Raw genomic sequence first — 23,957 nt, 5'->3', positions numbered from 1 at the left:
GGGGTTTGGCCGACCATATAATGTATTTGGGGGCCTCCCGGCAGATGATGTCAGGGCAGAGAAGGATCTGACATCCTGAATTTCAGAGGATAATCCGTTTGTTCTTCCTGTAGATAATCCTCCACTAGAGGAGTCTGGAGGCGACTCTCTCATACAGACCACAGGAAAGCTGGAATATTTGTGTGTATGGGGGAGTCGGGAGAGATCGCCGTCTGCCAAATGACCGATCAGCCAACTCTGATCTCATGTGTGTGGGGCCGTTAGTATTACACTGACAGGCAGTGATGATACACGGCACTACAGGAGTACAGGGCATCACCGGAGCCATCAGAGGCTTGTATGTTGTATGATCGCACTGATCAGAGGGGTTTAAAAAAGGTTTAAAGTGAAAAAAAATCACAGTTTCAGCAACAAGAAATATCCATCACTATATGGAAAGCAGAGTCACTGCACAATGTTAGTTACGTCACGTCCATAACTACTTTATTATACTCGATCATCCAAAAAGCAACAGGAAGCCATGTCTAAAATATAGCAATCTTTATTGAAATATAGTTAAAAAAGTTTTATGTAAAACTGACAATACGGGTATTAAAAGTGCGGGCACTACAAAAAATCACCACATCAAGAGGAAAACCGCACAAAAACATCCAAAATTTACATATGCAAAAAATGCTTGAATGGTTGCAAAATAAACAAGTGTTTATACATGGGACTTGTGACTTATTTCAATAAATTCCAGTGCATCTCAAAACAAATTTTTTATAAGTCAAAAAACTGCAAATGTGCAAAAATATAAAAAGGATTGAAGCATTGTATAATCAGCATATGAGTGTCTTTAAAAATGTGACAAAATAAGCAATCCAAAAGTATGCAGATTTGCATGAATGAGAATATACAATTAGGGGATCATATAGCCAGTGTGTGCCTGTGCAAAGTAAGGCAGCAAAAAAACCCTAAGAAGCATTTCCAAGCAGAAGGTAAGTATAAAATAAGACAATATGATCAGTGCATTTTACCTCAGGGTGCGGGCAGGAGGACCCCGACGCGCGTTTCGTGGCAGCTTTATCAAGGCACCCTCAATAAAGGAGTGGTTTTGCAGATGGGGACCACAGACCACATCTCAGTACCAATGCTTTCTGGCTGATGTTTTGGTCACTTTTGAATGTTGGCTGTGCTTTCATACTCGTGGTAACATGAGACGGACTCTACAACCCACACAAGTGGCTCAGGTAGTGCAGCTCATCCAGGATGGCACATCAATGCGAGCTGTGGCAAGAAGGTTTGCTGTGTCTGTCAGCGTAGTGTCCAGAGGCCAGTACACTAGGAGATGTGGAGGGGGTCGTATGAAGACATCAACCCAGCAGCAGGACCGCTACCTCCACCTTTGTGCAAGGAGGAACAGCAGCAGCACTGCCAGAGACCTGCAAAATGATCTCCAGCAGGCCACAAATGTTCATGTGTCTGCACAAACGGTTAGAAACTGACTCCATGAGGATGGTCTGAGGGCCCGACGTCCACAGATGGGGGTTGCGCTCGCAGCCCAACACCGTACAGGACGCTTGGCATTTGGCACAAAACACCAGGATTGGCAAATTCACCACTGGCGCCCTGTGCTCTTCACAGATGGAAGCAGGTTCACACTGAGCACATGTGACAGACGTGACAGAGTCTGGAGACGCCGTGGAGAGCGATCTGCTGCCTGCAACATCCTTCAGCATGACCGGTTTGGCAGTGGTCAGTAATGGTGCGGGGTGGCATTTCTTTGGAGGCCACACGATGTTGGGCTGTGAGCACAACCCCCATGGAGACACAATTGTGCCTTTACCTGGAGATAAATTCCCAGTGGGGGCAATTTCCAAAATGCAATAACTTAAGTGGGGAATTCAGCTCTTTTCACAATTAAGGGATCTGTATATGGAGTCTACAAACTACAGTGGGAAATAAGGATTTGTTACGCTGACAATTTTGGGGTAAAGTCACATTTTTGTGAGGAAAAAAAGTAAAATTGTCATTTTTTCCTTCCACATTGCTTATATTCCTGTCACACTATCCGAATTCAGATATTGTCCTGTCAGAAAGGAGAATACAGGGAGCGAAAGGGTTAATAGGACTCACAGGAGGAACCGGCCCAGAAAGCAGAAGATCCAGGAGTGTCCACCTCATATATGACTGCTCTGTGCACAGGACCTGTGATGAGGTCACAGGAGGGGAGGAGTCAGGGGTCACATGATCAGGGGCCTCAGTGTGTGCAGGACTCAGTGTGCTGGAGCGCTCCCGATAATCAGCTGCGTGTGTCGCGCTGTGTGATAGTCACAGCACCTGCATGGAGGGCGACACATGCAGCTGATTATCGGGAGCGCTCCAGGGATCCGGGGTCCCGATGCAGCTATTCTGTAAGTGATATTAGCCAATAACAACTTCTCCGACGATATTCGCTCATCTCTAGTAATAACAGCTCAAAGAAATTCACCGAACTTTTCATTAAGTTTAATAGTAAGACCCTATTAAATATTGAGCACCAGCAGGACGAAGCATTGACAGCGGCATGTAAAAGTGTGGGCGCCCCGGGTCAAAATGACCGTTATTGTGAGCAGTAGTAAGATGAAGATGAAATGATCTCTAAGAGGCCGAACCTCCAAGATGACACATGGCCTTTGTATTTTAGGCAAAAATAAAAATATAATATTTATATATATATAGACTTTTTTACAATTTCATAATTGCAAAAAGGAAAAAGGGGAGATGCAAAACTTTGGGCACCCTTGGAGATTTGTGTACTGAGATAATTTTGATCAGGATTTTACATCTTAATTAGCTTGTTAGGGTTATGGTGAGATCACATGGTGACCAGGAGCTACAGTCTGAGGAAAGGGCTAAAAAGCCTTCACTAGACCCCTGTACAGCTGTATAATGAGGCCCAGGCTTTATAGTGAAGGGACAGGAGTGAGGGCCTGTTCCCAGGAGCTACAGACTGAGGAAAGGGCTAAAAAGCCTTCACTAGACCCTTGTACAGCTGTATAATGAGGTCCAGGCTTTATAGTGAAGGGACAGGAGTGAGGGCCTGTTCCCAGGAGCTACAGTCTGAGGAAAGGGCTAAAAAGCCTTCACTAGACCCTTGTACAGCTGTATAATGAGGTCCAGGCTTTATAGTGAAGGGACAGGAGTGAGGGCCTGTTCCCAGGAGCTACAGTCTGAGGAAAGGGCTAAAAAGCCTTCACTAGACCCCTGTACAGCTGTATAATGAGGCCCAGGCTTTATAGTGAAGGGACAGGAGTGAGGGCCTGTTCCCAGGAGCTACAGTCTGAGGAAAGGGCTAAAAAGCCTTCACTAGACCCTTGTACAGCTGTATAATGAGGCCCAGGCTTTATAGTGAAGGGACAGGAGTGAGGGTCTGTGCCCAGGAGCTACAGTCTGAGGAAAGGGCTAAAAAGACTTCACTAGACCCCTGTACAGCTGTATAATGAGGCCCAGGCTTTATAGTGAAGGGACAGGAGTGAGGGCCTGTTCCCAGGAGCTACAGTCTGAGGAATGGGCTAAAAAGCCTTCACTAGACCCCTGTACAGCTGTATAATGAGGCCCAGGCTTTATAGTGAAGGGACAGGAGTGAGGGCCTGTTCCCAGGAGCTACAGACTGAGGAAAGGGCTAAAGAGCCTTCACTAGTCCCCTGTAAAGCTGTATAGTGAGGCCCAGGCTTTATAGTGAAAGGACAGGAGTGAGGGCCTGTGCCCAGGAGCTACAGTCTGAGGAAAGGGCTAAAAAGCCTTCATTAGACCCCTTTACAGCTGTATAATGAGGCCCAGGCTATATAGTGAAGGGACAGGAGTGAGGGCCTGTGACCAGGAGCTACAGTCTGAGGAAAGGGCTAAAAAGCCTTCACTAGACCCCTGTACAGCTGTATAATGAGGCCCAGGCTTTATAGTGAAGGGACAGGAGTGAGGGCCTGTGCCCAGGAGCTACAGTCTGAGGAAAGGGCTAAAAAGCCTTCACTAGACCCCCTTACAGCTGTATAATGAGGCCCAGGCTTTATAGTGAAAGGACAGGAGTGAGGGCCTGTGCCCAGGAGCTACAGTCTGAGGAATGGGCTAAAAAGCCTTCACTAGACCCCTGTACAGCTGTATAATGAGGCCCAGGCTTTATAGTGAAGGGACAGGAGTGAGGGCCTGTTCCCAGGAGCTACAGTCTGAGGAAAGGGCTAAAAAGCCTTCACTAGACCCGTTTAGCTGTATAATGAGGCCCAGGCTTCATAGTGAAGGGACAGGAGTGAGGGCCTGTTTCCAGGAGCTACAGTCTGAGGAAAGGGATAAAAAGCCTTCACTAGACCCCTGTACAGCTGTATAATGAGGCCCAGGCTTTATAGTGAAGGGACTGGAGTGAGGGCCTGTTCCCAGGAGCTACAGTCTGAGGAAAGGGCTAAAAAGCCTTCACTAGACCCCTGTACAGCTGTATAATGAGGCCCAGGCTTTATAGTGAAGGGACAGGAGTGAGGGCCTGTGACCAGGTGCTACAGTCTGAGGAAAGGGCTAAAAAGCCTTCACTAGACCCCAGTACAGCTGTATAATGAGGCCCAGGCTTTATAGTGAAGGGACAGGAGGGAGAAAACTGGGGAAAGGAGCCAGAAGAGCCGGACTGCCCATCACTAACCTGCAGAGCCGCACTACACATATATGGCTGCTCTGTGCACAGGACCTGTGATGAGGTCACAGGAGGGGAGGAGTCAGGGGTCACATGATCTCCGGAGTGCAGACCTCCATGGAGCCTTCTCCTCAGTCAGTGACATTCCCGCCATTATTCGCCCCTCACTACTGGCACAATTACCCCGCGCCGCCTTCTCTACACAGTGTTATGTGTGGAATGTAATGTGTGATTTCTCTGGAGGGAAATAGACCCCACACATGAGGGAATTATCACCGGTTACCGGCCGTCTACTATATGGCGGCATATGATTGTGCTATCGACTCCACACCAGGAGCTAAAATGCCCAAATCTCTAATGTAACCACTATAAGAGAAGATATAACAAATTTCCCCTAAACTCACACAGCGGAGGAGGCCTCACTTGGAGCAATGTGACTCGCGCACAGAAAATCTATTCCCGGTTCTGTGATAAGTTATCGGCCGACAGGAAGAAGAAAGGTCTGAATTACAGCCCAGACTGGAGGAGAAACTGCAGGAGTGAGAATTGGCCAATCAGCGCTCTTCACCCCTATACTTATCTACACAAATACAAGATATGAAATGACAATTAGACGCCATTCTCACCACCAGAACGGAGAGGCGCTAACTTGGAGTAAAGCCGCGTTTTATCACCATGCCAATAAGCCTAATAAGATGCCGCTCGTAAGCTCAGAATGAGAGAGTCACTGCATATAATCTCCTCTATAAAAGACCCTAAGGGTCAGATCTCAGCCCACCCCGATGTCATGTATAGCACTTATAATGAATACCCCCAGAGTTTGTATTCGCCCCACAATCACCCCCCTCACTACTGGAGTCATTCCTTCACACACTACATCTACCTAACCTGACTGAGTCCGCGGCACAACAACTCCATTTACACATCTCTGAGGAGGAAATAGTTTCATCACTCAAAAAACTAAAAAGAGGAAAGGCCCCGGGGCCGGATGGTCTTACAGCAATATATTATAAAAAATGCAGCGATGTGCTGACACCACATATAAAAACCTCTGTAATTCACTACTAAATGGCTCACAGCTGCCCCCTGAGCTCTACGTGGCGCATGTAACCGTAATCCCTAATCCTAAGAAAGATCATCTCACCACAAATTATAGACCTATATCCCTCTTATACATTGACTTCAAAATCTTTACATCCATTGTGACTAACAGGATCAATAAAATCCTCCCTCACCTCATCCATCAGGGTCAGGTTGGTTTTATACCAGCGCGACAGGCCCCAGATAATATTAGGAGAGCGTTAAATATTATTCATACAACAAACCTACAGCGAAAGCGACTTCTCCTGCTTGCATTAGATACTGAGAGGGCTTTCGATTCGGCGTCCTGGACATATCTCTTTACGGTTCTATCGGAAGTCGGATTCTCCCCTAATCTTATAAAATGCCTCCAATTGTTATATGATAGCCCTATCGCTTATGAAAAACTCCCGTCACCACATCCCCCTCCAATTAATATTCAGAGGGTACCAGGCAGGGCTGTCCTCTATCTCCGGATCTTTTTGCACTTGCAATGGAACCCATTGTGGAAGCAATAAGGAGAGATCAGAATATCCTGGGCCCTGAGAATATGGGAGACCAATATAAAGTCAGCCTCTTTGCGGATGATCTCCTGCTAACATTAATAAGTCCCCACACTACACTCCCTCACTTGTTTTCTCTCCTTCAAGAATTTGAGAAGATCTCAGGGTTAAAGATTAACATTGATAAACCCAAAGCATTATTTGTAAATTTTCCTAAGACAGAGCAAACTAATATAGCCTCCCATTTTGGGTTTATACACAAAGAACATTATCTAACATATCTGGGTATCAACTTAACAGCCAACAGGTCACCTCTGTTTAGGTGGAATTACTCTCCACTGATCCAAAACTTCCAGAGGGACCTGGATAGATGGGCTTCCTCAAAGTTATCCTGGCCCGGCAGAATACATGCATTAAAAATGGTGTCACTGCCTCGCTTCTTATATCTATTTAGGTCCCTCCCAATTATGGTACCAGCCAGAACATTCACTCATTCACACTCTATGATGTCTAAGCTTCTTTGGCTCGGAAAAGAACCCAGAATTGTGCAAAAACTTATGTTCTGTCACAGAAAAGAAGGGGGTTTATCCCTCCCTAATTTTACACTTTATTACAAGTCGGCACAGATTGCTCCATTAATAAGTGCGTGTTCATATCCCAATAGTCCGAGATGGGTTATTCTGGAATCATTTCTCTCCAAACCATTCTCTTTATCAGGCCTAATGTGGACCACAGACCGACTTCCACGGGGGTTAATGAATGTGGCTCCTTTTACAGTCCACTTGTTGCTTCTTTGGAGGAAAGTCAGGTTTAAATATAACTTACAATCAAGCGCTTCTCCCCTGACAGCTATATTACAAAACCCCATGTTCCCGCCAGGCCTTGAGCCACAAATGTTTTCTTGGTAGAAGCTGAAAGGTATTCATATACTAAAATATTTGTGATCCCCATTTAATATCTTACTTGACAGACAGGAATTTGTTCAAACATTTGAACCTCCAGCTAGGGAGGTAATGCGACTGAACCAGATCTCCCACTTTGCAAAGCAGATCCTCCCAAGCGGTACTACTCTCAGGGCAACAAGTTTTGAAAATAAATGTCTAAATGACCCTTTGGGCAGGGGAACAATCTCATTGATCTACAGTCATGGCCAAAAGTTTTGAGAATGACACAAATATTATATTTTCACATGATCTGCTGGCCTCTGGTTTTTATATATTTTTGTCAGATGTTTTTATCACATACAGAAATATAATTGCAACAATATTATGAGTAACAAAAGGTTATATTGACAGTTAGAATGAGTTAATGCAGCAAGTCAATATTTGCAGTGTTGACCCTTCTTCTTCAGGACCTCAGCAATTCTCCCTGGCATGCTCTCAATCACCTTCTGGATCAAATCCTGACTGATAGCAGTCCATTCTTGCAAAATCAATGCTTTTATTTTGTCTGAATTTGAAGGTTTTTGTTTGTCCACCCGTCTCTTGATGATTGACCACAAGTTCTCAATGGGATTAAGATCTGGGGAGTTTCCAGGCCATGGTCCCAAAATCTCTATGTTTTGTTCCCTGAGCCATTTAGTTATCACCTTTGCTTTATGGCAAGGTGCTCCATCATGTTGAAAAAGGCATTGTTGATCGCCAAACTGCTCTTGGACGGTTGGGAGAAGTTGCTCTCGGAGGACATTCTGGTACCATTCTTTATTCATGGCTGTGTTTTTAGGCAAGACTGAGAGAGAGCCCATTCCCTTGGCTGAGAAGCCACCCCACACATGAATGGTTTCAGGATGCTTGACAGTTGGCATGAGACAAGACTGGTGGTAGCGCTCACCTCGTCTTCTCCGAATAAGCCGTTTTCCAGATGTCCCAAACAATCAAAAAGGGGATTCATCAGAGAAAATGACTTTACCCCAGTCCTCAGCAGTCCACTCCCTGTACCTCTTGCAGAATATCAGTCTGTCCATGATGTTTTTTCTGGAGAGAAGTGGCTTCTTTGCTGCCCTCCTTGAGACCAGGCCTTGCTCCAAGAGTCTCCGCCTCACAGTGGGTGCAGATGCACTCACACCTGCCTGCTGCCATTCCTGAGCAAGCTCTGCACTGCTGGTAGCCCGATCCCGCAGCTGAAACACTTTTAAGAGACGGTCCTGGCACTTGCTGGTCTTTCTTGAGCGCCCTGGACCCTTTTTGGCAACAAGGGAACCTCTCTCCTTGAAGTTCTTGATGATGCGATAGATTGTTGACTGAGGTGCAATCTTTCTAGCTGCGATACTCTTCCCTGTTAGGCCATTTTTGTGCAGTGCAATGATGACTGCACGTGTTTCTTTAGAGATAACCATGGTTAACAGAAGAGAAACAATGATGCCAAGCACCAGCCTCCTTTTAAAGTGTCCAGTGGTGTCTTTCTTACTTAATCATGACAGATTGATCTCCAGCCCTGTCCTCATCAACACCCACACCTGTGTTAATGGAGCAATCACTGAAGCGATGTTAGCTGGTCCTTTTAAGGCAGGGCTGCAATGATGTTGAAATGTGTTTTGGGGGATAAAGTTCCTTTTCTAGGCAAATATTGACTTTCCAAGTAATTGCTGTTAAGCTGATCACTCTTTATAACATTCTGGAGTATATGCAAATTGCCATTAGAAAAAATGAAGCAGTAGACTTTGTAAAAAATTAAGATTTGTGTCATTCTCAAAACTTTTGGCCATGACTGTACTATGCTATAAATACTCCACAAGATGATACAAAATTGAAGTATACACTATGTTACAGTGGGAGGAGGATCTGGGGTTTGAATAGTCAATTGATGAATGGTATCGTAGCTGTGACACCCTATCGAAAGGTAGTCACCAGACTTCCCTTGTTGAGACCTCCTTAAAACTATTGCACAGAGTCTATTATGTACTGGAAAAAATTCACAGCATTTTTCCTAAAATCTCAGGAGACTATTTTATTGGCTGTGGAATATCTGGTGACATGAGACATATTTGATGGTCTTGTACGGTGGTTTCTGGGCTTTGGGAGAAGGTGAAGCGTCTGATAGCACAGATGTATGGTTGACCAGTTGATCTGGAACCTTCTACCCTTTTACTGGGAACCAGGCCTTCCCGGCTTCCAAAAAGCTTTCAGAAGCTAGTAAACTACTTATGTATGGCCACTAAAATCCACATTGCGGAAAAGTGGAAGTCGCCCTCATTGTCAATATCTGTGGTGAAAGAGAAGATGAACGACATTATGTTATTCTCATTTGTGGCCCCAGCGTTTCTTGTAGAATAAATCCCTTTTTCACACAGTCCTGTAGTAATGACTTTGTTCTCATGTTTTGTAGGAGGGTTCGTCTGACTCCATCTTATGTTATCAGCATAAGTGCGAGAGATGAGAAGACCGACGACCACAGTTTTACCGTGTGTGTCCGGCATCAGTTCTATAGTGTGAGAGATGCAGGGTCTGTGACCGAAGCTGGGGGTATATGGGTATATACAGTGTACACAGGGGTCTACGACCGAAGCTGGGGGTATACGGGTGTATACAGAGTACACAGGGTTCTGCGACCGAACCTGGGGGTATACAGGTGTATACAGTGTACACAGGGGTCTGTGACCAAAGCTGGGGGTATACAGGTGTATATAGTGTACACAGGGGTCTGCTACCGAAGCTGGGGATATACGGGTGTATACAGCATACACAGAGGGGTCTATGACCGAAGCTGGGGGTATACGGGTGTATACATCATACACAGGGGGGTCTGTGACCAAAGCTGGGGGTATACAGGTGCATACAGCATACACTGAGAGGTCTGCGACCGAATCTGGGTGTATACATTGTACACAGTGGTCTGCGACCATAATTGGAGATATACAGGTGTATACAGTGAACACAAGGGTCTGTGACCGAAGCTGGGGGTATACGGGTGTATACAGTGTACACAGAGTGGTCTGCGACTGAAGTTGGGGGTATACGGGTGTGTACAGAGTACAGAGAGGGGTCTACGACTGAAGCTGGGGGTATACGGGTGTATACAGCGTACACAGAGGGGTCTGTGACTGAAGCTGGGGGTATACGGGTGTATACCCTCCAAGACTTCTCCCGAATAGCCCCTATTCTCTGGAATTCTTTGCCCCAACAAGTCCGACTATCAACCACATTTGGATCCTTCTGATGGAACCTGAAAACCCACCTCTTCAAGAAAGCCTACAGCCTGCAATGACCCCGCTACCTCCTTCTCTCTCACCACTACCGGCGATATCACCTCAACCAACACTGGAACCGCTGCAACCCACCAACCTACTGTCTCCTTCCCCACCATCCTGTAGCATATCAGACCGAAAGGGCAGGGTCCTCTCTCCCCTCTGTATCAGTCTGTCATTGTTAGTTTGTTTACTGTAAGTGATATCTGTAATTTGTATGTAACCCCTTCTCATGTACAGCACCATGGAACCAATGGTGCTGTATAAATAAATAATAATAATAATACAGCATACACACAGGGGTCTGAGACTGAAGCTGGAGGTATACGGGTGTATACAGCATACATAGAGGCGTCTGCAACCGAAGCTGGGGGTGTACGGGTGTATAAAGAGCACACTGAGGAGTCTGCGACCGAAGCTGGGGGAATACAGGTGTATACAGCGTACACAGGGGTCTGCGCCCGAAGCTGGGGGTATACAGGTGTATACAGCGTACACTGAGGGGTCTGAGACCGAAGCTGGGGGTATATGGGTGTATACAGAGTACACAGAGGGGTCTGCGACTGAAGCTGGGGGTATACGGGTGTATACAGTGTACACAGAGGGGTCTGTGACCGAAGCTAGGGGTATACGGATATATACAGTGTGAGAGACACTGGGTCTGAGACTGAAGCTGTGGGTTTACGGGTGTATACAGCATACACAGAGGGGTCTGCGACCGAAGCTGGGGGCTTACAAGTGTATACAGAGTACACAGAGGGGTCTGCGACCGAACATTGGTGTATACGGGTGTATACAGCGTACACATAGGCGTCTGCGACTGAAGCTGGGGGTATACGGGTGTATACAGCATACACACAGGGGTCTGAGACTGAAGCTGGGGGTATACAGGTGTGTACAGTGTGAGACGCGGGGTCTGCGACTGAAGCTGGGGGTATACGGGTGTATACAGAGCACACTGAGGAGTCTGCGACCGAAGCTGGGGGTATACGGGTGTATAAAGAGCACACTGAGGGGTCTGCGACCGATACAGCATACACAGAGGGGTCTGTGACTGAAGCTGGGTGTATACGGGTGTATACAGAGGGGTCTGTGACTAAAGATGGGGGTATACAGAGGGGTCCACAGAAAAGCGGCTCCGCTCCGTACACCTTGTACACACTCACACAGCTCCGCTCCGTACGCCTCGTACACACACGGCTCTGCTCCGTACACCTCATACACACATGGCGCCGCTCTGTATACCTCATACACACATGGCTCAGCTCCGTGCACCTCGTACACACACGGCTCTGCTCCGTGCACCTCGCACACACACGGCTCCGCTCCGTACACCCCGTACACACGGCTCCGCTCCATACACCTCGTACACACACGGCACCGCTCCGTACACCTCGCACACCCCGTACACACGGCTCCATTCCGTACACCCCGTACACACGGCTCCGCTCCATACACCTCGCACACACACGGCTCCGCTCCGTACACCCCGTACACACACGTCTCCGCTCCGTACACCTCGTACACACACGGCTCCGCTCCGTACACCTTGTACACACACGGCTCCTCTCCGTACACCTCGTACACACACGGCTCCTCTCCGTACACCTCGTACACACACGGCTCTGCTCCTTACACCTCGTACACACACGGCTCAGCTCCGTACACCTCGTACACACACGGCTCCACTCCGCACACCTCGTACACACACGGCTCAGCTCCGTACACCTCGTACACACACGGCTCCGCTCCGTACACCTCGTACACACAGGGCTCCGCTCCGTACACCTCATACACACACGGCTCCGCTCCGTACACCTCGTACACACACGGCTCCTCTCCGCACACCTCGTATACACGCGGCTCCGCTCCGTAAACCTCGTACACACGCGGCTCCGCTCCGTACACCTCGTACACACACGGCTCCACTCCGCACACCTCGTACACACACGGCTCAGCTCCGTACACCTCGTACACACACGGCTCCGCTCCGTACACCTCGTACACACAGGGCTCCGCTCCGTACACCTCATACACACACGGCTTCGCTCCGTACACCTCGTACACACACGGCTACTCTCCGCACACCTCGTATACACGCGGCTCCGCTCCGTAAACCTCGTACACACGAGGCTCTGCTCCGTACACCTCGTACACACGCGGCTCCGCTCCGTACACCTCGTACACACACGGCTCCTCTCCGTACACCTCGTACACACGCGGCTCCGCTCCGTACACCTCGTACACACGCGGCTCCGCTCCATACACCTCGTACACATGCGGCTCCGCTCTGTACACCTCGTACACACACACGGCTCCGCTCCGTACACCTCGTACACACAGGGCTCCGCTCCGTACACCTCGTACACACACGGCTCCGCTCCGTACACCTTGTACACACACGGCTCCTCTCCGTACACCTCGTACACACACGGCTCCTCTCCGTACACCTCGTACACACACGGCTCTGCTCCTTACACCTCGTACACACACGGCTCAGCACCGTACACCTCGTACACACACGGCTCCGCTCCGTACACCTCGTACACACACGGCTCAGCTCCGTACACCTCGTACACACGCGGCTCCGCTCCGTACACCTCGTACACACACGGCTCCGCTCCGTACACCTCGTACACACAGGGCTCCGCTCCGTACACCTCATACACACACGGCTCCGCTCCGTACACCTCGTACACACACGGCTCCGCTCCGTACACCTCGTACACACATGGCTCCGCTCCGTACACCTCCGCACAGCAGAGTCCAGTCCTGCACACACTGAGGCCCCTGATCATGTGACCCCTGACTCCTCCCCTCCTGTGACCTCATCACAGGTCCTGTGCACAGAGCAGCCATATATGTAGCGGACCCTCCTGGATCTTCGGCTGTCTGGGCCGGTTCCTCCTGTGAGTCCTATTAACCCTTTCGGTCCCTGTGTTATTCTTTCCTTAGTTTCCCTGTCTCTGTGTTTCGGGTCGTTGTTCTGTTCGAAGACCCAGCCTCCACCCATCTTCAATGCTGTTACTGAGAGAAGGAGGTTGTTGGCCAAAATCTCCCGATACAAGACCCCATCCATCCTTCCTTCAATACGTTGCCGTTGTCCTGTCCCCTTTACAGAAAAGCCCCCCCAAAGTGTGATGTTTCCCCCACTGTGTTCTTGGGGTTGTACCCATATATTACATATAGATAGAAGATTCCAGTGCGGGGAAGACGGGAAACCTTCATATAGACGGCCGGTGGGGATGGAGTCAGTGACCGACTCTGGCCACATCTGTCTCTAGAGCCGCAGTAGAAGATGAAGATGTCGTCCTCATCATGAAGGAGTTATTTCTCATGTCGCGTGTAATGAATCTCTCCTGCAGTATTGCTAATGCCGATTCCAGTGTCGGTAATGAGACGAGAATTAGCGTTATGGAAGATGAGTCTATGAGGAACATGTTCAGCTGCCGACTCCGAGGAGGAAACTGCTTGTTGTCTGTGGCCTAAATATATAGGTTTTATTAGTAGATGTCAGGGGAGAAAACTAAACCCTGTAAGATAATAAATCTCCTCATATGTTTCCCTTATTATCTCCAGTAATTGTATTATTACACAGGATTCTTATGATGTTACATCGGCTCATCTTCTTCTCATTCAGGTCTCTACAATATCAGATCCTCTCAGTGAAGATCTTCTACAAAAGAGAATTTTCCTGATTTCATAGAATCATAGAATCGTAGAGTTGGAAGGGACCTCCTGGGCCATCTGGTCCAACCCCCTGCTCAAAGCAGGATTTGCTAAATCATCCCAGTCAGATGTCTGTCCAGCCTCTGTTTGAAGACTTCCATTGAAGGAGAACTCACCACTTCTCATGGCAGCCTGTTCCACTCATTGATCACTCTAACTGTCAAAAAGTTTTTTCTAATATCTAATCTGTGTCTCCTCCCATTCAGTTTCATCCCATTGCTTCTAGTCTTTCCTTGTGCAAATGAGAATAAAGTTGATCCTTCTACAATGTGACAGCCCTTTAGATACTTGTAGACAGCTATTAAGTCTCCTCTCAGTCTTCTCTTTTGCAAACTAAACATTCCCAAATCCTGCAACCTTTCCTCATAAGACAGGGTTTGCAGACCGGTCACCATTCTGGTCGCTCTCTTCTGAACTTGCTCCAGTTTGTTGATGTCTTTTTTAAAATGTGGTGCCCAAAACTGGACACAATATTCCAGATGAGGTCTGACCAAAGAGGAGTAGAGGGAAATAATGACTTCACGTGATCTAGACTGTATGCTTCTGTTAATACATCCTAGAATTGCATTTGCCTTTTTTGCTGCTGCATCACACTCTTGACTCATATTCAGTCTGTGATCTATTAGTATACCCAAGTCTTTTTCACATGTGCTGTTGCTTAGGCCTATTCCTCCCATTCTGTATATGCTTTTTTCATTTTTATTGCCCAGATGTAGTACTTTGCATTTCTCCCTGTTAAAAACCATTCTGTTAGTTGCTGCCCATTTCTCCAGTTTATTTAAATCTTTTTGAATCCTCTCTCTCTCTTCTCTAGTATTAGCTATCCCTCCTAGCTTTGTGTCATCAGCAAATTTACCCATCAAGGATGGATATGGACGGACACAAGATGGTGGAGAGGATATTACACCTCACCCTAGAGATCCTCTTCCGTCTCACTGGAGAGGTGAGAGATTCTGATGACGTCACATTACATCATTCTTATCTATGGGAATAACAGATGGACAGAACTGGAGAGGTGAGGACTCTGGGAATGTCTGTAGTGAGATTTATTAATGTGTCTCTCCATAACCAGGATTACACAGTGGTGAAGAAGACCTCTAATGATCGCTGTCAGGACCCTGTGTCTGAGGGATGGGGAAGACCCCTGAGCCCAATCACGGGGCCTCCACCTCACCCCCTGATCCATGAGGACATCAATCACCAGAAGATCCTAGAACTCACCTACAAGATGACTGAGCTGCTGACTGGAGAGGTGACACTGCTGGGAATGCTGGGACATTATACAGTAACACTATGAAGGGATCGGGGGATGACGGTATCATTGTATGTGTCAGGTTCCTATAAGGTGTCAGGATGTCGCTGTCTATTTCTCCATGGAGGAGTGGGAGTATTTAGAAGGACACAGAGATCTGTACAAGAACGTCATAATGGAGGTTCCCCAGCCCCTCACATCTCCAGGTAATAGACAGGACTAAATACACACGGCCTATAATTATCTGTATGTAGAGAATGAATTCAGTCCCTGTATGTGTCTCCTCCAGATCTATCCAGTAAGAGGACAACACCAGAGAGATGTCCCCGTCCTCTTCTTCCACAGGACTGTAACCAAGAAGATCCCAGTGCTCCTCAGGATCATCAGGTAGATGGAGAGAAGGTGTCAGGAGATCTCCCCTATGATGTGTAGACGGCTGTGAAGGTCTTGTGCTCAGTCTTGTTTTATCCACCAGTATTATATGTTTTATACTTGTGTAATGAGAACGGTGGAGATGGCAGGATTAGAGCTGATCATAGATGGGACTTCTCCATCTGTCGGTGACTTTTACAATATTTGTTTCAGGGTGAAGATCTGACCCATATTAATACTACAGAGACATATGTGAGGGATGATGAGTGGTGTAAAGAGGAGATTCCCACATATGACTACCCAGGTGAGTAGTAACCATTGAATGCAGAGAAGTCACAGATTCCTCTCAGTCACCGGCTGTGGCTGCCTTATCGGTGGTGTAGTCCGGCCGTATTACCATGATCACCATTTTGCCTCTAGACGACAACATTCTCCTCCACCCAAAACTGTTCTAATGACTTTGGGCAGTGAAAGCCCTTTTCTATAGAACTTACAACCAATTACATTGTTTCTGATCCTAAGGAATTCAGATTCCTGCACAATCTCTCCTGAAATGGGGAGCAATATTATTTTCTCTAATCTTCTGCTCAGGATCCATAGTAGCTCCAATGGTCCACCATAAATGAGGGCAACTCTGGTTTACTGTTGTGTAATCTGTATTTGTAGTTTTCAGTTAATGAGATTCTCGTGCTCTGGGGCGGGGCTGTGGGCGGGGCTGTGGGCGGGGCTTTATGTGGTGCTCTGATTACATATTCATCTGTATTGGCTTATGACAGGTCGCTGATTCCTCACTGAGGCTACTTTCACACTTGCGTTTTTTTGCGCTGCACACCGTGCGCAGTGCAAACGCACATAAAAAACGCATCATGCGTTTGTGCGTTTTTTTGTGGGTTTTGGTGCTTTTTTTGCGCATACGTGTGCACCCATAGATTATAATGGGTGTTTAGCTGTAGAAAAACGCATTGCGTGTGCATGCGTTTTTTTGGGGCAAGTCGGACACACAAAAAATGCAACAGGATGCATTTTGTGCGCCCAAGCGCACACTTCAAAAAAAGCATGCGCATACAAACGTGTACAAACGCATGTGTATGCGCACCTATGCACACCCATGTAAAAGATAGGAAAAAAACGCAAGTGTGAAACCAGCCTGACCTGCCCCCATTATTACATAATGCATATAATAGCATTGATATTGTTGATAATGTCTATAATATTGTGGCTATTGTGAGGCTTAGAAAAAAATTACATCCAGCACAATGTCACCGGTGATGGCGGCGCCTGCGCAGTAGTGTCTATATCAACTATATCAAATTTTTTGGTTAGGAAGTTATAAGGGTTAAAAGATAAACAGCGAGGGGGTAAATATGACAGAAAATACCCAAAAGTGACACCATTCTAAATACTGCACCCCTCAAGGTGCTCAAAACCACATTCAAGAAGTTTATTAACCCTTCAGGTGCTTCACAGGAATGAATGGAATGTAGAAGGAAAAATAAACATTTACTTTACAAATAACAAAAATTTTCCTTTACACCTAATTTTTTCTTACTTTCGCAAGGTTAACAGGAGAAAATGGACTATACACTTTGTTTTGCAATTTCTCCTGAGCATGCCGATACCCCATATATGAGGAAAACTACTGTTTGGGCGCACGGCAGGGCTCGGAAGGGAAGGAGCGCCATTTGATTTTTTGAATGTAAAATATGCTGGAATAATTAGCGGTTGCCATGTCACGTTTGGAGAGCCCCTGATGTGCCTAAACAGTGGAAACCCCCCACAAGGGACCCCATTTTGAAAACTAGACCCCCCAAGGAAATGTGTAGTGGGCACTTTGAACCCCCAAGTGCTTCATAGAAGTTAATTACCTAGAGCCATGAAAATAAAAAAATCATATTTTTACAACAAAAAATTATCTTTTCGCCCTCCATTTTTTTTCAAAGGGTAACAGGAGAAATTGGACCCCAAAAGTTGTAGTGCAATTTGTTCTGAGTATGCAGACACCGCATTTGTGGAGGTAAACCACTGTTTGGGCGCATGGCAGCGCTCCGAAGGGAAGGAGCGTCTTATTGGAGAGCAGATTTTGCTGGAATTGTTTGTGGGTGACATGTCACATTGTCAGAGCCCCTGAGGTGCCAGAACAGCATAAGCCCCCAAAAGTGACTGCATTTTGCCAAATATTTCCCTGAATGAATTCTTCTAGTGGTGCAGTGAGCATACTGACCCCACAGCTGTTCCATAGAAAATTATACCATTGGGCAGTGAAGAGAAAAATTACATTTTTACCACTAAAATGTTGTTTTAACCCCATTTCCAAAATGGGGTCACTTCAGGGAGGATTCTGCTTTTATGGCACTTTGGAGAGCCTCTAAGTGCCAGAACAAGAGAATCCCCCCCTGAATTGACCCCATTTTGGAAATGACACCCCTCTGGGAATTCATCTATGGATATAGTGACCATTTTCACTACATGGTTGATTTCCAGAAACTCGTAGTAGAAGTTTTATAGCAAAAATTGCAAAAATGTCATTGTAGTGCCCAATATATTGTGCCCAGCTTGTGTCTCTGGAGACCTCCCCCCACCTACCCCCGGAAATTGTTAAGTCAGCTCTACTCAAATGTGTCTGTCACTAAATAAACCAAATGCTTGAATGTCAAAACAGTTCAAAAACGTGGTTCTGTGTGGAAGATTGTAAAGCCGTCATGGAGGCATAAGGCTGGCAGTGATGGGCATTGTGGGTAATAATAGCGGGGATCATGCCTCATTCCTCTCTAGGAACATACACGACATCTTCTCTGGGGGTTCTTTCTTGTTTCAGTTACTGGGATGAGTGCAATAAAATGTCGCTCAGTGAGTCTTCTGACATCTTCACATTCTAAAGGATTGGCGGGGACAACATTTTCAAAAACAAGATTTTCAGTGACCTTTTCCTGATAATCAAGGAAAGTGTCTGCATTTCCGGCTTTTTTGTAAAACACAAAAGAATTATATGTGGCCACCTGAAACAAATACATGACTAACTTTTTATACCAGATCTATGATTCTCTTGATACCTGGTATGGCTGTAGAACCTGATCTTCAAGGTCCACACCCCATATATTTGTTGTAGTCAATGACAGACACAGGTTTTTGGAGTAGTGGATCCCTGTTGGTCTGCAGTGGCCCTTGTGGCATCTGTGTGGATCAAGCTCAGGATAAAAATATATTTTATTTATCCTTGTACTTAAGGGCAAGCAGCTCTCTATTGTGTAAAGCCCCTGACTGCCCCTTTCAGAACTTTTTGCTGACCAATGATTGTGGAAACCCCTGACGGTTTTTGCGAATGGTCCCACAAGCCCCTATGTTATGTTCAACCAGACTTTTAAATAGAGGTAGCTGCCAAACCATTTTTCCAGATGTCCCCAGATAAGTAGGGCATCCTGGTGGGTTTAGTTGGCTATCATTCCCCTCATAAATGTGAAAAGCTGATGTGTATCCGGTTGAACTCTCGCACATTTTATAGAGCTTTATTCCGAACCTTGCCCTCTTAGAAGGAATAAGTTGCTTGAGGTGCAGTCTTCCTTTGAATTTTACAAGGGACTCATCAATGGAAATGTTTTCTGTTGGGGTGTAGAGCTATAAGAACTTTTCTGTCAAGTCTTCGATGATGGGTCTGATTTTGAATAGTCTGTCATGTTCTGGGACATTTCTGGGCAGGCATTGACTATTGTCGTTAAAATGCCAAAATCTCATGAGCATTTCATAACGGGTCCTAGGAAGAACGGCAGAAAACATAGGGGTGGCTTGAACAGGGCGGTTGGACCAATAAGACTGAATGTTCGTTTGTTAACAAGTCCCATAGCGAATGTAAGTCCTAAAAATGTTTTAAATTCTAGGACATTAGTTGGTGTCCATAAATTTGACCTAGCATAATAGGATTGTGGATTCTGGCTGATGAATTGGGGCACATATAAATTTGTAGGACAATATGCTCTAGCAAGCTATCTGTCAGAAACAAATTAAAAAAAATAATTGGTCCAAAATTTTCCACCTCCACATTTATACCAGGAATGGCATTAAAATTAGGGATGAATGGAGTAGCTGAATCCGAAGCCTCCCATCTGGGAAATGCTACATCAAGAGGCAAAGCCCCTTGGACATTGGTGTGCACCAATTCACGAGCACTAGGGACAGCGCTAGTACTGGGCATTGTTCCCTGAGTTGGAGACATTTCTCCAGAAGCGATATTTGTCCTTCTTGTTGTATTGGTCCTTGTGTGTGAGGATGGACCAGAATCACTGCTCATTTCTGAGCTATCACTGTCGCTGCTACTAAAGCCCTCGAAATCCACATCGCCATCTGACACTGCACTTTCTTCACTGTCAGAGCATAAAAGTGCATAAGCCTCCTCTGCACTATAATACTGACCGGCCATTTTATTCATTTTTATTTTTTTTACCGGAAATAGAAAACTCTGACATGACTGACGTGACCAAATTATTGGGGAGACAATTGAGAAAAGCCTAATTTTTTAGTCTAACCCTAACTTTAGAATAAACCCTAACTTTAGCTTAACAGTAACCCTAACAGTAACCTTAACAGCAACCCTAACTTTAGCCCCAACACTAATCCTAACTATAGCACTAACCCTAACCTGCCTTATCTGTATTGTTACTTTATAGCACAATCGCTGACTGACACAGCTGTTCCCAGCAGCACTTGTAACACTGTTTCTCCTATAATCTCTCACTGACAGGAGATCTGAGGAGAAACAGCGTTTTTATGGGGCAGATCGCCCGGGAAAGTTCACTGCTACAACAAACTCTCCTAGTGATTTGTCTCATTGGCTGGTGTGACGCTGACGTCATAAGGACCTGAACCAATCAGATCTCAATGAGGTCGAGGGTCACAGGAAGCGTTGTGCGGCAGAATCCCCTAGTTATAAGGTACGTGGGGTCCCGATTGAGCACAAAACTGCCGACCGTAGACAAACGTCAGCGCTGCACAAAGCCCTGCTAGCGCCGACGTTTATCTACCGTTGGCAGTCATGAAGAGGTTAAGTTAAGGGTACCATAATTTCTGTCCAGGTCTATTTCATGAGGTTTATTTTTTTTTAATTCTGTGGAAGCCTGGGTGAAAAGCAGTGTCTGACTTTCATTTGCTCATTTTCATAGATTTTTTATTTATTTCTACTTTTGTCAGATTCAAGTTATTTCTGTGACCATTGTGGGTTATCCTGTCATTAAACGAGGGGTACCAACAATTTAGACCACTTGTGTAGGAGGAGTGAATATTTTGACTGCACAGCCACTTTCCAGAAATTAACACGCAGTGGATGTTGTAGAGTGAAAATTACACATTTGCCATTTTCTTACCCAGCACATAGTGCCCAGATTGTGCTCCAGGAGACACACACCGCAAATTAAGTGGATTCTTCTCACTATAATATTGCTAAATACAGGGATCCTAAATGTAGTTTGCGCACACTGCAAGACTCCGAAGTGAGAGCGGATTTTGCTGGATTGGTTTATAGAAACTCTGCTGCTTTTCAACAGCCTTTGAGCCACTAATAGTGCGGGAACCTCTGTTTTTCCATTGACAGATGATGGACCTGAGTGGGGACTTGTTTTTTGTGAGATGAGAATTGGTATTATTTTCGCCTACATAACATTGATTGGTTTCTTTATATTTGATATTTGGGAGGCAGAATGAACAAACAGTTGAACACCGCACACTACTGGCTCATCCAACAAGGTTTTCTATTAGACTGTGAACTGTCATTGTCTTGGTAAATATAGTTTTTTACATAGCTTGCCATTTTTATGGACAGTTTAAGTAGAAATGTTCAAAAATATAAAACTCAAGGATATTTTATTAAAAATAATTGTTTTTTTTATCCTAGCAGATGACTGTACCAGGAGATCAGAGGGACAGCTGACATCTTCAACTTTTAAATCTGATGATCTTGAGATCCTACAAGATACAACTGAAGTGATTGCTATTACTCCAGATATATCATCATCCATTCACAGCAAAGATCTGTCATCTGATCCTATGAAACAGATCCCATCTTCTGATTCATTACTGACTACTAAGAAAAATCAAAGTCACAAAAGAGGCAATAAAAAACAAACTACTCCTGAGGCAAAGAAGTTATTCTCATGTTCAGAATGTGGGAAATGTTTTAGGCAGAAATCAGATTTGGTTAAGCACCATAGAACTCACACAGGGGAGAAGCCTTTTTCCTGTTCAGAATGTGGGAAATGTTTTAACCGGAAATGGCATCTTGATCGCCATCAGAGCAGTCACACGGGGGAGAAACCTTTTTCCTGTTCAAAATGTGGGAAATGTTTTAACCACAAAGGGAGTCTTAATGAACATCAAAGAACTCACACAGGAGAGAAGCCTTTTTCATGTTCAGAATGTAGGAAATGTTTTAACCAGAAAGGGAATCTTAACGAACACCATAGAATTCACACAGGAGAGAAGCCATATTCATGTTCAGTATGTGGGAAATGTTTTAAATGGAAAACAAGTCTTGATCGCCATCAAAGAAGCCACACAGGGGAGAAGCCTTTTTCCTGTTCAGAATGTGGGAAATGTTTTGCACGTAAATCACATTTTGTTACTCACCACAGAACTCACACAGGGAAGAAGCCTTTTTCCTGTTCAGAATGTGGGAAATGTTTTAACCAGAAATCAGATTTGGTTAATCACCATAGAACTCACACAGGGGAGAAGCCTTTTTCCTGTTCAGATTGTGGGAAATATTTTAACCGGAAAGCGCTTCTTGTTAGACATCAGAGCAGTCACACAGAGGAGAAGCTTTTTTTATTTTCTTAATGTGGGAAATGTTTTACTTGGAAATCAACTGTTAATAAACATCAGAGATGTCACATAGGGGAGAAGCCTTTTTTATGTTCATAATGTTGATACAGTTTTAACGGCGAGTACTCCTGCAGCTGTGCTCTGCTTGTGAGCAACGCATTATGTCCCTGCCATGTGCTGCTTACAAGCATAAAGCAGTTGCTGGTATCAGAGCAGGATTCAGCAAGGGAGTGCCGGGTAGGTAAGTGTAATGCTTTTTTCTTAATGTTTTGTGATGGGGCCATGGATACCAGGATGGGGGCCAATTAAAATGATTGGGCTATGCATACCAGGACTGGAATGTGGGGCCAGTCATACCCGAATAGTGATGGTGCACTGCATATACTAGGAAGAGATGAGGGCCCTGCATACCAGGATAAGGATGGGGGCCATGCATACTATGATGAGATGGGGCACTGCATACCAGGAGCGGGATGGGGCCAATCATGCCACAATAGGATGGGACCCTGCATATTAGGATAGGGATGAGGGATCTATGTATACCAGGGTAGGGATGAGGGATCTATGTATACCAGGGTAGGGATGAGGGGACCATATATACCAGGATAGGGGATATTAAGTACAGAATTGACCACATTTTTTGCTTCAATTTTTTTTCTAATTTCCTCTAAACCTAGGTGTGTCTTATAGTCCAAAAAATACGCTATATATATATTTTTTTTTCTCAGTGAACTCATTCCTTATGTCTGGCCTCATTAAAATAAAAACACTCATACTCCACTGGCGTGCCGGCTCCACTTCAGCGGTGTTGAGACTCACTGTCCCGGGGCTTATGTGAGGTTCTCACATCACACGAGCCCTGCACCCAATCAGCGGCATCTTCACTGCTCCTTCCTTCGGACATATTGAACATGAACATGAAGCCAGGGCTGCGGCTGCTCTCTGACGGCCTCATGATGCTTGATGTGTCCGAAGGTGGGGACAGTGACGTCAGTGCTGATTGGGCACATGGCTCACATGACGTGAAAACCTCAAAAGTGCCAAGAACGCAAGTGCCGACACCGCTGAAACAGAGCCAGCATGGGAGGTTTTTGTAAGTGTTTTTATTTTAACAGGATCAAACATGAGGAATGAGAAGGGGTTGTCCAACTAGTTGTCAACCTTTTTATCAAAAATCCCACACAGCGAAAAGTCATTATTATACTGAGAGCGTGAGAAATGAATTACAGGAAAATCGTATTTTGTTGACCTTCAAAAATAACTCAGACAAGGAGAACCTATATATATTATTCACAGATTGTACAAAAACATGATGCACGCGGCGTGCGTCCAAGATGGAATATTAAAAGGGAGTTTTATAGGATAAATTCAAGGTGAGAATATTATATGGGAGTTTTA

At 45.7% G+C, this 23,957-nt stretch overlaps 1 protein-coding gene and 1 pseudogene across 2 annotated transcripts in view; one reads left to right on the top strand and one right to left on the bottom strand.

Annotated features, from left to right (window-relative positions):
- Nucleotides 1-23,212, top strand: part of LOC141074981 (oocyte zinc finger protein XlCOF8.4-like) — a 287,451-nt gene extending 264,239 nt beyond the window's left edge. The window contains exons 1-7 of one of the 2 annotated variants that reach the window (XM_073562308.1): nucleotides 13,207-13,311; nucleotides 14,946-15,074; nucleotides 15,204-15,383; nucleotides 15,466-15,589; nucleotides 15,673-15,770; nucleotides 15,969-16,059; nucleotides 21,637-23,212. In XM_073562308.1, coding sequence (XP_073418409.1) covers nucleotides 14,997-15,074; nucleotides 15,204-15,383; nucleotides 15,466-15,589; nucleotides 15,673-15,770; nucleotides 15,969-16,059; nucleotides 21,637-22,574 — 1,509 coding nt within the window. In that variant the 5' untranslated portion in view covers nucleotides 13,207-13,311; nucleotides 14,946-14,996 and the 3' untranslated portion in view covers nucleotides 22,575-23,212. Of the gene's footprint in view, nucleotides 1-13,206; nucleotides 13,312-14,945; nucleotides 15,075-15,203; nucleotides 15,384-15,465; nucleotides 15,590-15,672; nucleotides 15,771-15,968; nucleotides 16,060-21,636 lie in introns of those variants that run through there. The other variant, XM_073562309.1, reaches the window with a different exon arrangement.
- Nucleotides 1-23,957, bottom strand: part of LOC141074976 (uncharacterized) — a 268,806-nt pseudogene that overhangs the window by 7,039 nt on the left and 237,810 nt on the right.

Source organism: Dendrobates tinctorius, unplaced genomic scaffold, assembly GCF_039654945.1.
Source record: "Dendrobates tinctorius isolate UK_male_01 unplaced genomic scaffold, ASM3965494v1 ptg000345l, whole genome shotgun sequence".
NCBI lineage: Eukaryota > Metazoa > Chordata > Amphibia > Anura > Dendrobatidae > Dendrobates > Dendrobates tinctorius.
Note: the sequence above shows the minus strand (reverse complement) of the source record. Positions and strands in the feature narration are given on the sequence as shown.